The sequence below is a fragment of the Cebus imitator genome, unplaced genomic scaffold, assembly GCF_001604975.1.
Source record: "Cebus imitator isolate Cc_AM_T3 unplaced genomic scaffold, Cebus_imitator-1.0 Scaffold122, whole genome shotgun sequence".
In the NCBI taxonomy this organism is placed as follows: domain Eukaryota; kingdom Metazoa; phylum Chordata; class Mammalia; order Primates; family Cebidae; genus Cebus; species Cebus imitator.
In genome coordinates, this window is record NW_016107437.1 from 3,374,773 (window position 1) to 3,391,870 (window position 17,098).

Below are 17,098 nucleotides of genomic sequence, written 5' to 3' on the forward strand. Positions count from 1 at the left end.
GCTTGGACCCAAAAGCTTAGAGTGGTTTTAAAAGATGGAAACTTTACGTGACGATGCCGGTTTCCCATTTCTCCAGGTGGCACTTACGAGTCAGAGGCGGCTCCAGTGAGCTGGTCACAGACCCCAACCATGTCACTCCTGCTGCCTGCACACCTGGCTCACCTCCTGGCCTATGGTCATTTGCATTTGAACCCCAGACTTAACCTGATTCTTTCCCTGCTCTTTCAGTGACATCACCCCTCCCGGAGAGCCTGTGAACAGGAACAGCCGGCCCAAAGCGGCTTCCCGCTTCCCCAAACTGTCCCGAGGTCAACCCCGGGAGACACGCAACGTGGAGCCCCAGAGCGGCGACCTCTGACGTCAACGGAACCCCAGCCACGGGCCTTACACGTCATGCCAGCTGCCTCCACCTGGGCCACTGCTGCTGGCCCCTCACACCTCGGCGTGACAACCACGTCCACCTGGTGACCCTGAGAGCACACGATCCCCACTGGTCACATGACACCCTAATTAAACTGGTCATTCTCGGAGTCGCACTGTCCCAGGCCCCAGAGCAAGGCGGCGCCTCGCTGGACAGACTCGGACACGTGGTCCTCCTTTTGCCAGGGTCTGCCCTGGGCTGCAGTGGCTGTTTGGTGGCCTCCCTGCAGTTCACGGCTGGCAGGAGCATGGGCGCCAGGTCAGGCAGGGTGCCCTCTGGTTGAGATGCACAGCTGATCCCTTACACGGAAAGGTTCCTGTGGAGCCAGCCTCTCCACTCTTTCCCACACGTGGACTAGCATGACTGTTAGCCTCGCTTTTTGCTTTTTAAGGTTATTGCCAGGTACAACTGATGGATGGCTGGGATGGGGGGTTCTGGTTCCTTTCATTGCAACCTCCACCGACAGCCATTGGACACCCAGCAGGGTCACAGCGCTCTTTTCCAGAGACATGTCCCCAGGGCCTTGGCAAGGAGCCATTAGTGAGGTTTAACTTGAGTTCGGAGAACTTCTCCTACCTCCCCATGGCTGGCTTCAGAAAGGACCATGCCCTGGGAGCCTGAGGCCACCATGGCCCTCGCCAGGCTTGGAGGGGACTCGGATGTCCGGCCCAGCTGTCAGCAGCAACCCGGTGTCCACAGCCTATCCAAAAGGCAGTGGCCTCGGCCCCACAGTCGTGAGAAACTTGGCTTAGGGAACCACCGCAGAAGGTTCCATGATTTTCAGACCAGGGTCCATGTCTGTGAACTTGGACCCAGCATGGACACTGAACAAATCATGTTTATCTCCACTCAAGATACATTTCCACCCCCATCTGTCCCCTGTACACTGTCCATGGGAACAGAACTCTGCATCCCTAAGATGGGGTCCTCTGTTCCTCCCATCTCAATGTGGCTCTCAGAATGCAGCAGCCTTGGCAGGGAGAGGAGGATGGAGACCAGCAGCTTGGTGGCCCCCTGGGGCTCTTTCAGTTAGCCCATGTCAGAGCACCTCGAAGGACCAGAGTCGTCCTCAGATGCTCCACACAGTTGAGTTTGCATTCTGGGGTAAATATTAAGTAACTAGGAAGGAGGTCCTGAAACGGACTATGCAAGAATCAGTTTGTGTGTTCTGCCTTCACCTGAGGCAGAGACACAGGTGGATGGTGATAGTTTAATGGCAAGCCGTGGGCTGGTCCTGGAACTGCTTCAACTCAGTGGCTTAAAATGGGAACAACCCAGGTGCGCATGGAGCATCCCCTGGCTCAAGGAAATCTCTAGGGAATCATCTGGAAGGTTTATGCTATGTGTTCCCTTCATAGCAAGAAGGACAGCTGTTCATGGCCTTGAAGGAAAGCTGAGATCACTCATACACAGCCCTCCAGAGAAACCGAGGAGGCCTGCGTAACTTCTGAGGGGACCCTGGCCCAGATAAGCCACACCCAGGTGAGACCGAATGAGCCTGAGTGAGTATGGAGGTGGCGGCTCCTACAGTCGGCTCCTGCGAGTTTGAAGGACCTGAGATGCCCTGGTCTCCCGCCCCCTCGTCTGCCAACGTCACTGCAATACACATGCTTTATCTGAAATTCCAGGGCCCGGAGTGCACATCAGCCCACGTGGCTGGCAACTTTCAATAGAGAACCATCACGCATTGAGGCAGGGACCGTCTGAAAGCTCTAGCTTTCATCCTGGCCCCTCAGGTTGGGTTTATGCCACATACGTCATTTTGAAGTAGGTCTTTGATGCCCACTCAGAGATGGTCCCAGGAGTGCCTCCCTAACCAGGAAACCTGCAGTACAGATCATCTCCCTCTTCTCTTTGCTAGATACTGAAAGGAACCTCTCCTCTCCTACATCCCCCTGCACCCAGGCTTCTGACCCGCAGCCTTTTCTGCCAGCTGCATCCAAAACACAGGATGCGAATCAGTCCTCACCCTCTCCAGATGCCCCACCAGGAAGCACTTTGGACATTCTGCACACGTTGTTAAGAAACAAAGCAAAAAAAAGTCCCCAGGAGCGATGATAGACGCACAGATGCGAACCCGTGAGAAACAAATATGCACTCAGCTGGTATTTAACGGGTGGGAGAAGGTCTGCTTCCCTTTTTTATAAGGCTGAATTATTCACAGAAAACATGCCCACCCGTGTTCCTGGGACCCACGTAGGGACCATCCTGGCTTCCTGCTCCTGGTACACCTCCCATGATCACACATAGACCCTAGAGTCTTAAAAGATGCAGACCATCTCATTTTTGCTCAGAAGTGCATGTGACCGGCACATGACAGCAGCTCCCCAAAGCCTCCCCTTCGAAATCTCATAGAATATTCTGCAATGAATGAGTCCATCCCGCTGCTCAGATGACCCCTGCCTTGCTCTCTGGTGCAGTGGGATGAATTTCAGTCAACAGAGATGACTGGCAGACTTCCCGGTTCCTGGAGAAATGGGGCAGAAATGCCCAGGCCTAGCAAGATTGCGGCTGGAATCTGGTCCCTGAACTCCATCCCCGGAGATGTGTCATTTGCCCCTCAGCCTGGATTCCATTCCGAGGGCTGGCTCGGCCTGTGACCCCTCAGTTGCAAGAACACCCCTGCAAAAGGGATCCCTCACACCTCATGTCTGTCTCCTTCATCCAAGAAGATTACTCAGCGTTCTCCACAGTCAGCATCTGAGAAAGGAAGTGCTCCCCATTCAGAAAACTAGGAAGGTCTCTTCCCCTCTCTCTCCCTCTCTCTCTCTCTCTCTCCCCTCTCTCCCCCCCCCCCACCTTCTTTTTAGTGCTGCCAAATTTATACTTCTTTTGTTTTGTTCTCTCTCTCTCTCCCTCTCTCTCTCTCTCTCCCCCCCCCCCTTTTCTGGGACCATCTCTGCTGGGAAGAAGAGATGCCAAATCCTTTTTCTTTGTGGCCTGTGGTAGCTCAAACAGAACATCCCCCGGTTCCGTATTTGGCATCATCCCATTTTTTGTTTCTTTGCCCCCAGATGAAAGACTCGGGAAAGGCCAGGCTGAGCAGAGGTGTCTCTCCTTCGAAGAGAGAAGGAAAGCTTCCAGGAAGGGAGGTCCAAGGCTGCTGGAAACCTAGCCCAGCCCTGCCCTCCTGACCTGGGACAGACCCTCAGCTGTTCTTCTGGACTGAGTCTGCAATTCAGCTTCTCTGTTTGTACTGAGGGGCCAGCAACACACTTTGCTGGTAAGCCATTGCAGAATGTGGAGCTGGGGTTCAAGGTCCCCAGCATTTCTCTACCGGCAGCCTCTGGTGGAGGAAGACACTTTGATGGAAGAGGCTCTTACAGCCTGTGGTGGTGGCCATCCTCACATCCAGTCACCAGCTGCATCCAGGGACTGCCTGCTCCAGAAGATCATCATCCAGTGGAGTTGTAAACGAGGGTGCCATCTTAGAAGATCTAGGAAGAGGCAGGCGAGGGATCTGCACCCGTCTGCTCATAGCCCTTGGCCCTGCTTCATACCTTGGAGCTTATTAAGATGGTTTCTTTGATAGCCATTTAATTTTTTTCACAACCGTGGCAGGTGATGTGTTGTGCTTTAAAACCAGAGGCGCCCGAAAGCCACTTAAACCAGGCGGATGGATAGCAGGGCTGTAGCCAATGCCACAAACTAACACTAGGGCCAGTGATCATGACCCACAGTAGGAAATGGGAGTGAAGCCCCCCAGCCTGCCTTGTGGATGAAGAGCAGCTTATTTCCTGACACCCTGATCCAGGGCTTAGTGGCCCAGGCGAGCTGTAGATGCCTCTCTTGGTTGTGCATGTGACCATTTGCCCACCTCAAGGACCAGGTCATGGGGTTCTGGGCCTCAGCCTTCCCTGCCGCACCTACTCAAACCCCCATGGGGCTGTGCCTCCATCCAGCCCCTCACAGGGAGGCCCAGCTGTGTTCTCTGGGCTCCCAGTGAGCCCCCTCCTCTCCACTCATCCCCAGAATCCATCCTTCATTCCTCAGCCGAGCTACTATATGAGATGCAGTGCCCACACGGGTGAGGCCCTGCACTCCAGAAGCATCTTCCAGCCTTGGCACAGAACTGATGGAAGGGCTGAAAGAAGGGCTGGGTTTTCAGCTCCTGGGACCTGTCCGAGAAAGACCTCACCTCACTCCTCCTTCCCCAGTACATCAGACTAGCTAGGAGGCATCAGGGAAGGGGCAGCCTCATGTACAGGTTTCAACCCCAAAGGCGATGATTATCTTGACTCTGCCTTGGTGTTTCGCTCAGGATCACAGCAGACTTCGGCTGTTTCTGGAAGGCAGGTGCCTGCTTATGAGCAAGGTCAATGGTAACAAACATTTTTCAAAATATTGTGCATTAATTCATTAAAGCTAATGTTAAATATTTGCTGTTTTCAGATGGGCTTCTGTGCTAATTTTGCACAGTTGTAGCACTGTATATTTTATCTCACATTTCTGTGCCAAAAAAATTCATGTTTTTAATACACAATCTTGATTATGTTTCTAAAATGAAGCTTCAGCTCTTGGGTCAGTAGGAATGAGGGTGCGGCTTCCAGGGTCTCCCGACTCTGGACAGACCGACCCTGCCACATCCCGATCAGTCATCTCTGCCATTCCTCATGTTAGCCATTGCCGTCATCTGGGCCTGATTTGGGTACACTGAATTCTGTCCTGGAGCACACCATTCCGTTTCTAAATCCCCACAACCAAGTGGAGTATCCTTCCTTATAGCTAATTTCGAGAGAGAACTGAAAAAGAAATCTGGTTTCCTGAAAAGATGATGGAGCCTATGATATGAACAAGCAGCCCTCTGGCAGAAGATTCGAGATTCACTCATGGTTTGAGGCCCAGGGATTTAGCTCTTACTGGTGCATAAATGCTTTCCTGTTCTAACTGGGACACCGCTCACCCAGGCCAGCGCTTTCCTGAGAGTGTGCTCAGCTCTGCCGCCAGTCTCCGTGAACAGCAGAGGAAACGCCGCTCATTCACCATCAGTGTAGGACAGAAGGACACACAATGGGGGATCGAACATTTGCACCCAGAGCAACTGAACGCTTCCTAAGTGACCCCAGAGACTGCAGATTCCCGGGAGTGAAAGGGATGGGGGTGGAGCTCATTCGAATTTTTATTAGCCAGGATTCCTCCTAAGAAGAATGTCGGCCTCTCTTCATCCCTGTCCTAGCTGCTGGGTAGAACGCCTACTCATCTGACACCGACTTCTTAAGCGAGTCTTTTGAATGGAGGAGCAATGGTAACCCCACTGTGGGGGGCACCTGGCCTGGCCAGTTACCCATGATCGGGCCCCAGTGAGCCGAATTTCGGGTAAGGGAGCCGTGAATCTAGAGTCCGTTATAGTCTGTGTGTACATAAGGTCTAGATGTCTCCGGAGATGCCCTGAACCCTGTAGTGTTCTCTTAACCACCCTCTTATGTTCAGGTTTACATAATAGGATTTTTAAACAAATGTGCTTAATTTTTTAAGATCTCTTGTATTAAAATTTTCTTTTGGAATAAGCTGTGGAAATTTTGTTACAACCTGGTTGAGATAAACCTCTTTACAATGACAAAATAAAAATGGTGACATTTTATAAATTGTCATTGTATCGTCTCTGTCTCAATTCTTTTTCAACAACTGGAGATTGAGGTCAACTTTTAATTCACATGTTATCATCTTTGAATTGAAGTGGAGGAAAATCCCATTTTGAGTTAATTGTATTAGGCAGATCTAGATAAACTGGCAATGTAGCATTAAAGTTTCATACAGAAAAAGAACACCCCTCTTTACAGGTTCCTATGTATTCACTCCTTTAAGAAACAGACCATTATTAGGCACCTGCTGTATTACCAGGTGCCAGGCATACAGCAGTGGGCAAGACAGGTACGGGCACTGTTGGAGTCACAATGCAGATGACGCAGACAGGTAAGAGTTATTTTTAAGACGTCAGCCACCCCGGGCTGGGCACAGTGCTCACGCCTGTAATCTCAGCACTGTGGGAGGCCAAGGCGAGTGGATCACAAGGTCAGGTGTTCAAGACCAGCCTGGTGAAGATGGTGAAACCCCACCTCTATAAAAAATTATCCGATGGTGGCAGGTATCTGTAATCCCAGCTACTTGGGAGGCTGAGGCAGGGAACTGCTGGAACCCAGGAGGTGGAGGTTGCAATGAGCTTAGATAGCGCCATTGCACTCCAGCCTGGGTGACAGACTGAGACTCTGACTCAAAAAAAAAGCCGTCCATCCGAATAATCTCAGGCCACAGTAACTACCGCAAAAGAGTAATGGGGATTCGTTGGAGATTCTTGGTCCCAACCCAGAGTCTACCTTAAACAGACTAGGCCAGGGTTTCTCAGCCTCAGCACTGCTGACACTGCGGACTGGATGATTCTCTGTTGTGGGGGGCTGTCCTGTACATTGTAGGATGTGCAGCAACCTCTCTGGCCTCCACCCGCTAGATGCCAGGAGCACCCCTTTGGTTATGACAGTTGGCGACATCCAGACATGGCCAGAGGTCCCGTAGGGTGAGGGGGCCAGTTGAGAGCCGTGGGGCTAAGGCCAAGGGGTCCTCCTGGCTAAAGTGACTTTTAGGCTGAGAACTAAAGGGTGAGAAAGAAACTTGACACTGGCCCTGTACCCCCCAAATAATTTACACTGGCTGAAATACTCAGACCCTACAGCAAGATCGTTGACATTTTTAACCTAGTTATGAGAACTGAGAAAAGAAAGGCTCTTGGGATGAGATTCCAGGCATAAGGTAAGTTCCCACCAAGGCACCATGAAGGGGATTGTTGCAGGTGGACCTCAAAGCCCAGCTGGGCAAAGACCAGTGTGAGCTGTTGCAGATGGAGGAACTGTGCAGGCAGTTCTGTTGCGGGGAGGGTGGTGATGTGGACACCATGCTAGGCACCCCACAGCTGCGTTGCCTTGAGCATTAAATCAGGAGGCCGCACTAGGGGAATACGGAGGGACCTCAGGGTACAGTCTTCAGGCTGCTCCTGTCCTGCACCATCCTAAGTGACCCCTGACCCATGCCACTTCGACCAGTGCTGTCCAACAGAAATAGCATGTTAGCCATGCGTGCCATTCAATTTTTTCAGCTGGGCACCGTGGCTCAGGCCTGTAATCCTAGCACTTTGGGAGGCCCAAACAGGAGGACAGCTTGAGGCCAGGTATTCAAGACCGGCCTGGGCAGCATAGCAAAACCCTGTCTCTACAAAGTTTTGTTTTTGTTTTTGTTGTTGGTTTCTTTTAATTAGCCACAAATGGTAGCATGCGCCTGTCTTCTCAGCTACTCAGGAGGCAGCGCAGGCAGATCGCTTGAGCCAGGAGTTCAAGTCTGCAGTGAGCAGTGATCACACCACTGCATTTCGGCCTGGGCAACAGTGAGATCCTATTTCACAAACACAAACTCTAGTAGCCCCATTAAAAATATTTTTAAAACACAGCTGAAAATGATAATAGTATATTTCATTTAACCCAGTACATCTAAGACATCATTTCAACATGCATTTTGGGTACTAGGTTTGCAAAGCTAGTAGTATTTTGTGCACTAGACAGCTCAGCTTGGGCGGACTGCATCTCAGGTGCTCAGGACCCTGTATGACTGATGTCTCCTGTGCTGGGCAGCAGAGCTCTGTGGACCATCAACTCCCAAACCTCTGTCGGCCTCATGTCCGAACGCCTAAGCAACACTCCATCTGCATCGCTTCATGAGCATCTCAAACCAAACTAAAATGCATCTCTGTTTTCTGCCCTAAACCTGCTCCTACCCATGACTTTCCCCAGCTAAGGAAATTGGGGCTCCATCCTAGAAGCTGCAGAGGCCACCAGTCCTTGCCGCTTCCTGTCCCCTAACTCCTACCTACCAGGTTCCTATTTATTCACTCCCATAAGAAACAGACCACCATTAGGCACCTACTGTATACCAGGTGCCGGGCATACAGCAGTGAGCACGACAGGTATGGCGCACTATTGCCCTTGGCCCCAGCCCTTACCACCACCGCTGTGCTCAGAGCAGCCACTGCCTCTCATGATGTGAGGACCACAGTGTCCTCCCCAGTCACTCCCCATGCTGTCACACTGCCATTCGGGCTCCTCTCCATGCAGCACCCACTGCCACCTTTTACACTGGTTTGGGTCACTTGCTTGATCACAACCCTCCTGAGCACTCGGCCCTGCTCTGCTTCTGGGGATCTCTCCTCATGGCAGACAGTGCTTTAAGAAGTACTTGCTGGGCGGTGGCTCATGCCTGCAATCCCAGCACTTTGGGAGGCCAACACGCGTTGGGTCACTTGAGCCCAGGAGTTAGAGAGCAGCCCGGATGACATAGTAAGACTCTACCTCTTAAAAAAAAAAAAAGAAACCCACAAAATGTGTGTGTGTGTGTGTGTGTGTGTGTGTGTGTGTGTGTGTGTCTCCCCATACACAAACTAGCCAGGCATGGTGGCACATGCCTGTGTCCCAGGTACTCAGGAGGCTGAGGTGGGAGGATTGCTTGAGCCCAGGAGGCAGAGGCTGTCATGAGCTGTGATCATGCCACTGCACTCCAGCCTGAGCAACAAAGTGAGCCCATGTCTCAAAAACAAATAAATAAAAAACCACCTAAAATCCACTATGAAGGGGCAGGGATATAGGGGGCTGTCATAGAAACTTGTCCTGACAGTGGCCTCAAAGCCCACGATGACAATAAAGGCCCCACATCTGTAGCTGAAGATTCTGCAGATCCTTTCTTATGTGCACGGAAGTGATGGGAAATTAAGGCCTCACTGGCATCAACCTGGACCTCTGTGAGCCTTGATGACTGATAGACACGCCGATGAGGCCCGGATTCTCCATGTGGACTGTTTTTTCCTAGAGGCCCCATACCTCTGTGAGATGCCATCTGTGACAGACTGAACAGCAGCCCCAAAGACACCCAAATCCGTGGAACCTATGGATGTATGACCTTACAAGGGGCAGTGGGTTGAACAGTGTCCCCGAAAACTCATGCCTGCCTGGAACCTGAGTGTGGCCTCATTTGGAAACAGGATCTTTGCACATGTCATCAAGATCAGGTCACACTGCACTTGAGTGGGTAGTAACCCAGTAACGGCTGTCCCTGCCAGAAGGGGGAAATCTGGACACAAAGAGGGAAGACAGGCGGGGACTGGGGTGTGGCAGCTCAGGAGCGCAGGCAACCACCAGAGGACAGGAGAGGGGCCCTGCCTGCCCTCAGAGCCCCCAGAAGGACCTGGTCATGCTGACACCTTGAATTCAGACATCTGGCCTCTAGAAGTAAAAGAATACATTGCTTTGAGCCACCTATCTTATGGTCACTCATTACAGCAGCTCCAGGAACCAACACATGTGGTGCAAGGGCCGTTGCAGGTAAGTTAACTGGAGTATCGAGAGATGGGAGATCATCCCCATCATCCAGGTGGGCCCAGTGGCATCGGAAAAGTCCTTGGAAGAGGCAGGCGGGCTGGAGTCAGGAGAGGAGACGCGACGCGATGGTGGAAGGAGAGAGGCGAGGGATAGGATGAGAGAGACCTGAAGATGCCACCCGGCTGGCTTGGAAGATGGTGGAAGGGCCTTGAGCCAGCGAATGCAGGTGGCCTCTGGAAGCCAGAAAATGCAGGGAATTCATGCGCCTTTTCAATGTCACCCTTTCAGTGCCAACCCCAGGGCTAACATGGGCATCCACTGACTCCTCGAAACCGGCCACCCGTGGCCAGCCGAGGGAGGCAGTGTGGCCAGCGTTATGGCAGCCGGACCTTCCACAGCCCCCACCATTCCTCTCCATGCCAGCCCTAGGTTGAGCTCTGGGATCTAGAAAACGCTGAGACAGGCCTGGGAAGGAGCCATTAGGAAAGGTATTTGAAGTCACTAGAACAATGTGCACTGCTGGAGGACAGGTGTCCTCTGTGATGACTCTGAGAGCACCTAAAGAATTTACAACAGCCAAGGCAAGGAATCAAGCTAGGTTCCCGTCAATAGTGGATTGGATAAAGAAAATGTGGTACATGGAAAATGTGGTACCATGGAATAGTATGCAGCCATCAAAAAGAACAAAATCACATCCTGTGCAGCAACATGAATGCAACTGGAGGCCATTATCCTCAGAGAATTAACGCAGGAACAGAAAACCGAACACCCCATGTTCTCACAAGTGGAAGCTAAACATGAAGTACACATAGACACAAAGAAGGGAACATCAGACACTGGGGACTCCTTGGAGGCTGAAAAACTACCCATCAGGTACTAGGCTTATTATCTGGGTGACAAAACAATCCATACACAAAACCCCCACGTCACCCAGTTTACCCACATAACAAACCTGCACCTCTGAACCTACAATAAAAGTTGGAGAAAAAAAAGAATTCACAGTTTGAGGTTATCCTAAAGGATTTAGATTACGTTTCCTGCAGCAAAAACAGGACATGGCCTCTCAAAAATCATCATCCTGATGAATGGGTCAACACCACTGGCCCTTTCCACACAAGGGAAGAGTGCTCAGCCTTAAAAACCAAGGGAGTTCTGACACATGGTTAAGCCTTGAGGACTGTTATGGTTTGGCTGTGTGTCCCCACCCAAATCTCAGGTTGTGGGAGGGACCTGGTGGGAGGTGACTGGATCATGGGGGACGATTTCCCCCTTGCTGTTCTTCTGATATTGAGACAGTTCTCAAGAGATCTGGTTATTCAAGCGTGTACACCTCCCACTCTGCTGTCTCTCCTGCTCCGCCATAATGAGACCTGCCTGCTTTCCCTTTGACTTCTGCCATAATTCTAAGTTTACAGAGGCCTCCCAGCCATGCTTCCTGTACAGCCTGCAGAACTGTGGTCAATTACCCAGTCTCAGGTAGTTGTTTTGTTTTGTTTTTTGTTTTGGCTCGAGGCTAGAGTCTTGCTCTGTCACCCAGGTTGGAGTGCAGTGGCGCAGTCTCGGCTCACTGCAACCTCTGCCTTGTGGGTTCAAGTCATTCTCCTACCTCGGCCTCCTAAGTAGCTAGGACTACAGGTCCACACTACCACACCAGGATACTTTTTTTGCATTTAGTAGAGACAGAACTTCACCATTTGGTCAGGCTGGTGTCGAACTCCTGACCTCAGGTGATCCACCCACCTTGGCGTCTCAAACTGCTGGGATTACAGGCGTGAGCCGCCATGCCCAGCCTCAGGCAGTTCTTTACAACAACATGAGAACAGACGTTATGCCTACTGAAATAACTCAGTTACCAAGAATGGGTGATCCTGTCTGACTGTACTTAATGGTGTTTCTCAGAAGAGTCAAATTCATAGGGACAGAAGGTAGAAAGCCGGTGGCCAGGGGTTGGAGAGGGGGGGATGAGGAGTTCGTGATGAATGGGTGCAGTTTCAGTTTGGGAAGACGAAAGAGTTCTGGAGACGGATGTCAGTGACAGCTGCACAACAATGTGAATGCACCGAATGCCGCAGAGCGGCGCACTTACAGTTACGATGAGACGGTTATGCCCCGGCTATTTTACTACAATAAAATCATTGATCAACATGCCAATTTTGCAGATGAGATTATTGAAGCCCAGAGAGGCAAGAAGCTTGCCTGAGTGCCCGCCGCTCCGAGACGGTCTCACTGCAGATTCACACCCAAGCGTTTCTATCCCAGAGTCTCAGCTCTTCCCACGGAGGGAAAGGGCAGCTAGGAGGATGGCGAAAGAGGCTGGAGAGCCCCCCCCCCAGGGCGGGAATGTTCTCCCATCCCGTGCCATTCACTCAGTGTCCGCATTCACTCGAGGTCGCTGGCAAGATACTGACTATTAGGAAAAGTTACAGATTGTAATCTCAAACCTTTTGGAAGGCCAAAAGGTTTTACTGAGGCATGCTGAAGACAGCTGTCTCGTTGACGTTAGCATAGGAAAGAGACAGAGAGGATCAAGGCCTTCCCCCACATCCCTTGACTCCACTGTTTACTGTGGTAAGCTTTGTGTGGACAGCCCTCACCAGGGACGATCAAAGGGGAATTCGTTGTTACTAGTGTCTCCTCTGGGCCCTGGAACCTAAAGCTTTTATCTGTCATAAAACCATTGTCTTAACCATGTTTATTATCCACAGAATGTGTTAAGACCTCTGTTGTAACATCTGTGGAATAAAAGTGTGATGAACAGGGAGGCCTGGTGGACTGGTCGCATTCCGCCCTCTGAAAGCCGCCAGCCACCATCCCTGGCCGACGTGTATCACTGTCATGGTGGAAGCGTGCATTCCTTCATCCGTCACTGGGTCTGGGTCTGCAGGCCAGACCTCCACAGGTGGTGCTCAGCTCTCAACTGGGCCTGACAGCAGTTGAGAGGGCCAACCAAGTTTGCTGAAGAAATGAAGTCAAACAAGGGTAACATTTACGCCGGGGCTGTTCAGCAGCAAGTGGGAAGAGGTCAGCTTTTTGATCACACAGAGCATGGGTGGGAGTTAGTATCCAAGGCAGGGGCTGGGCCACGTGACTTCGGAGATATGCCCGAAATCCAGAGGGAGGTGGAGCAGGTTCCCTGGGGAGGAGGGAGGGCTCCTCTGGGAAGCCAGGCCCCCACAAACGGGGTTTCCCTCTGATGACACAGCCAGCGCTTCACAATTCCCCAGGGTCACCCCCTCAAAGATGGTGTTCAGACCAGAAAAATCAGGTGAAAGGAGAATGGAAGCCCCCGCACGCCCATGCATGAAAACGTACTGACTGGCTGGGCGTGGTGGCTCACGCCTGTAATCCCAGCACTTTGGGAGGCTGAGGCGGGCAGATCACCTGAGGTCAGGAGTTCGAGACCAGCCTGGCCAACATGGTAAAACCCCATGTCTACTCAAAATATAAAAAATAGCCAGTGCAGTGGTACACATCCGTAATCCTAGCTACTCAAGAGGCAGAGGCAGGAGAATCACCTGAACCTGGGAGGCGGAGGCTGCAGTGAGCCGAGATCGCACCACTGCACTCCATCCTGAGCACCAGAAAAGGCACTGACTATAGCAAAAGAGTCGAGGGCATGGGGTGGAGACCTCCTACCAGGTCCCAGGCCCGGCTCTGCCCTGCCTGGCTATGGGAGCTGGGCCTCAGTATCCTCCATCTGAAAAATGACCTTCCTGCTGATGACTGTACTAAACAAGATGTATACAACACTCAGAACACTGCCTGGCCACGAGTGAGCATTTCTGAAGGGTCTCCTGACCTCTGCGAACACAGCTGCTATTCAGTCCCCACATTCTTCCCCAGCTCATGCCTCTACCTTCTCTGCTCTGATCCTGGTCCCAGGCCATAGCAAGATCCTGGGGCATGACCCAGGACCCAGAAACATCTCAGACAGTGAAGGCGCCGGCGAGCCTCTGCCCACCTTGTCTTGTTTAAAATCCTCACAATCCCACGAGGCAGGGATCCTCATTACCCCCATTTTCCCCAACAAGGAAACAGGTTTACAGAAGGCAAATTACATAGAAACCAAAGAAAACCCTCAAAGCAGCTCAAAGACTCCAGAGTGGCAGGGAGAATGGCACAAGCAGGTCTCTGAGGCCTGTTTGTCAGGTGGGACCGACAGCAGCACTCACCGCATGGGGTTGTAGGGAGGAACAAATGAGGGATGGGGCATCGAGTATACAGTAAGTGCTCAATAGATGGTCAGTCCCCTTCCCTTGGTGTGGAGACTGGGTAGTCCCATTCAAGTGTTCCACTGTGGCAGGCAAAGGCTCACAGAATTTTTAAAGGATACCTTGTATTGCTGATTATTTTTATTTATTGAGCACCTACTACATGCCAGGTCCTGGGCTAAGCCCTTCATGTTTACCCTTCACAACACTTACAAGATGTACACCAACCCTGGAAGGAATATGAGGCCCAGAGAGGTAGAGAACTGTGCCCAAAGCCACAGAGCGCTGGAAAGCAGACTTCAGTGCGAGCACAGCAGGGAAGGAGGGGGTCCCTGCAGGGGGCCAGGGGACTGCTGAGTCCCAGCCTCACCGCTGCCTCCCCAGGACACCTGACTCGCTCCCCGAGGTATCATGGGCACAGAGAGACGAGGAGCTCTGGCAAGACATGCCTTTTTCAGGAAAAACACAGGTGATTCTCATCTCATGTTGTTTTGCCGCAGGCGTCCTGACTTCTCCGTGCGCTGTCCGCCTACTGTGTCTGCCTGCCCCGTTTCCCACCCTCACTTCCTAAGGAACGGTGTTTTTCATTCTGTGTTCTCACTCTGTATGGAACCAGGAGTTCTGGGACACAGCAAGGTGAGGCATTAGTGGAAGTCCTGTTTGCACAGGCTTTGGAATTTGTCACTCCCCCTGCAGTGGCCTGCCAAGCTGTCACCCCAGGACACAAGCCCAGCCTGGAGCTCGAGGAAGCCACCCACCTGCTGTGGGTGACAGAGGCACGGACAGTGGTGAACGCAGCTCACCAGAGGCTGACGACCCTGTGCCCCTGTGCCACCCTCCTCCAGCCCCGGGGCAGGGCTGTCGAGGCGGCAGCAGCTCTCAATGCCTTCAGCCCTGCCAGCTTGCTTCCCCAGCGTGACACTAAAACCCCACCCAGCTCAGTTCCTTGGTGGGCTGCACACTTGAGTGCACCCCAGCATCGCCCAGAGGGCTGCAGAGGGAGGGGACCGCCTTGGTTGTACTCACCATTGCCAGAACATGAGAGACACTCAGATATTTCAGTGAACGAAGGAACTGCTTAAACATCACTTGCACTTACTCTAAGTGATCTACTTACTGATCACTTACTTACAGATCTACTGCACTTATTGAGCACTTACTGTGTGCTCAATGCTCCATCCCCTCATTTATTGTTGGCTGCTCTTCATCTCTCCTGGTGAAAAGGCACAGTGATCCCGCCACCATTCACAGGGTTTCCCTGAAAGGCTGGCTGTAAAGACACCACCCGGGCCCTGGGCTCTGAGCAGTGAAGACACCAGCCCTAACCCGGCCCTAGGCTCTGAGCGGTAGCAGCTGAGGGCAAAGGCTCTGACCTGCATCTCAGTGATGGCTGCACGGGTCTCATGTCCAGCCCTTGAGAAGGGGCTCTGGGGCTGGGCATGGCATGTTGGTCTTCTGAGCCCTTTCTGTGTGTAGACATCCAGCTCAGGTGGTTACAAACCCTCAATCAGCACTGGAACCAAGGGATGTGGGTTTATCTGGATCCTCAAAAGCCTCCTTGGGGCTGGGTGCAGTGGCTTACATCTGTAATCCCAGCACTTTAGGAGGCCAAGGTAGGAGGACTGCTTGAGCCCAGGAGTTCAAGACCAGCCTGGACAACATAGTGAGACCCCATCTCTGCAAAATAATTAATAAGTAAATAAATAGCTGGGTGTGGTGGCACACACCTGTAGTCCCAGCTACTTGCAAGGCTGAGTTAGGAGGATCACCTGAGCCCTGGGAGGTTGAGGCTACGGTGAGCCATAATCACACCACTGCACTCCAGCCTGGGCGACAGAGCAAGACCCTATCTCAAAAAAAATAAAATAAAATAAAAGTCTCCTTAGATCCTGAGACCTCAGCCTGCCCTCATCCCTGAAGAGCATCCCAGAGACTGTCTCCAAGGACAAGGGCTGATCTAGCAGAAATCCGGGAGACCCTGTGTCCTGGGTCAGGGGAATCCTGTGTCCTCTGCAGAGGGACTTGCCCAAAATGTCCCTTCTGTGGTTACCTAACCCTGATGAGGACGAGCAAAAGGAACATCTTAATCCACCCAAGGCTCAAAATGTTCTGATGCTGAATATCATACCCCCCCCCTTTTTTTTTTTTTTTTTTTTTAAAGGGAGTCACACTCACTCCATCACCCAGGCTGGAGTGCAGTGGCGCGATCTCTGCTCACAGCAAGCTTCGCCTCCCGGGTTCAAGCAATTCTCCTGCCGCAGCCCCTCAAGTAGCCATAACAGCTTTTTCATTCTTTGAAAACCGGAAGCGTTTCCCTGTCCTGCGTGAAACGAGCTAGGCCAGTCTGAGTAGGCTGCTTCAACAAACTACACAAATGAACGAAACGTAATTTGGATTTCTCTCCACAGTGCAACTGTAGGGTCCTAATCTGCCTTTTTTTTTTTTTTTTTGAGATGGAGTCTCACTCTGTCACCCAGGCTGGAGTGCAGTGGTGTGATCTCAGCTCACCTCAACCTCTGCCTCCCAAGTTCAAGTGATTCTTGTACTTCAGTTTTCTGATTACAAGCACATGCCACCACACCTAATTTTTGTGTTTTTAGTAGGGACGGGGTATTGCTGTGTTGACCAGGCCGGTCTCAAACTCCTGATCTCAAGTGATCCACCCGCCTTGGCCTCCCAAGGTGCTGGGATGACAGGTGTGAGCCACCATGCCCGGCCTCATCTGCCTTTTTCTTTGATGGTTATCACTGTGGCTTGCATCTGCTTCTGTCTGAAGGATCACAGAGGTTGCTGTACTTCCATCCCTCCCTCCCGTTTGGAAACCTCTCAAGGTTAACGGCTCAAGTCTGGGTGTTTGGCCTCTTCTCTTTCTGTTGACACCCTTTCCCAGTCTCATCTGCTGCTTTCAACTCCGACCGCACACTCGCAGCTCTCCCATGTATGTATCTCATAGGTATCTCAGATGTCACACGGCCCAAGCAGAGCCACAGTCCTCCCCACCGTTCCTTCTGTCCCTCATGACAGCAGAGACGCCTCCATCCAGCATTTCAGCTCACACCTGAATCATACCTGAGACATCTGTTGCCCTCACCCACTTCCCATGACACCCAGCA

The 17,098-nt window shown here is 51.9% G+C and overlaps 1 protein-coding gene and 1 long non-coding RNA gene across 5 annotated transcripts in view; one reads left to right on the forward strand and one right to left on the reverse strand.

The window, feature by feature from the left end:
- SNX29 (sorting nexin 29) overlaps nucleotides 1–1,264 on the forward strand; it is a 589,908-nt gene extending 588,644 nt beyond the window's left edge. For all 4 annotated transcript variants that reach the window (XM_017540017.2, XM_037742524.1, XM_017540015.2 and 1 more), the window contains one exon: nucleotides 229–1,264. In XM_017540017.2, coding sequence (XP_017395506.1) covers nucleotides 229–358 — 130 coding nt within the window. In that variant the 3' untranslated portion in view covers nucleotides 359–1,264. The remainder of the gene's footprint in view (nucleotides 1–228) is intronic.
- Nucleotides 1–17,098, reverse strand: part of LOC119472890 — an 85,286-nt gene that overhangs the window by 36,079 nt on the left and 32,109 nt on the right. The window lies entirely within an intron of this gene.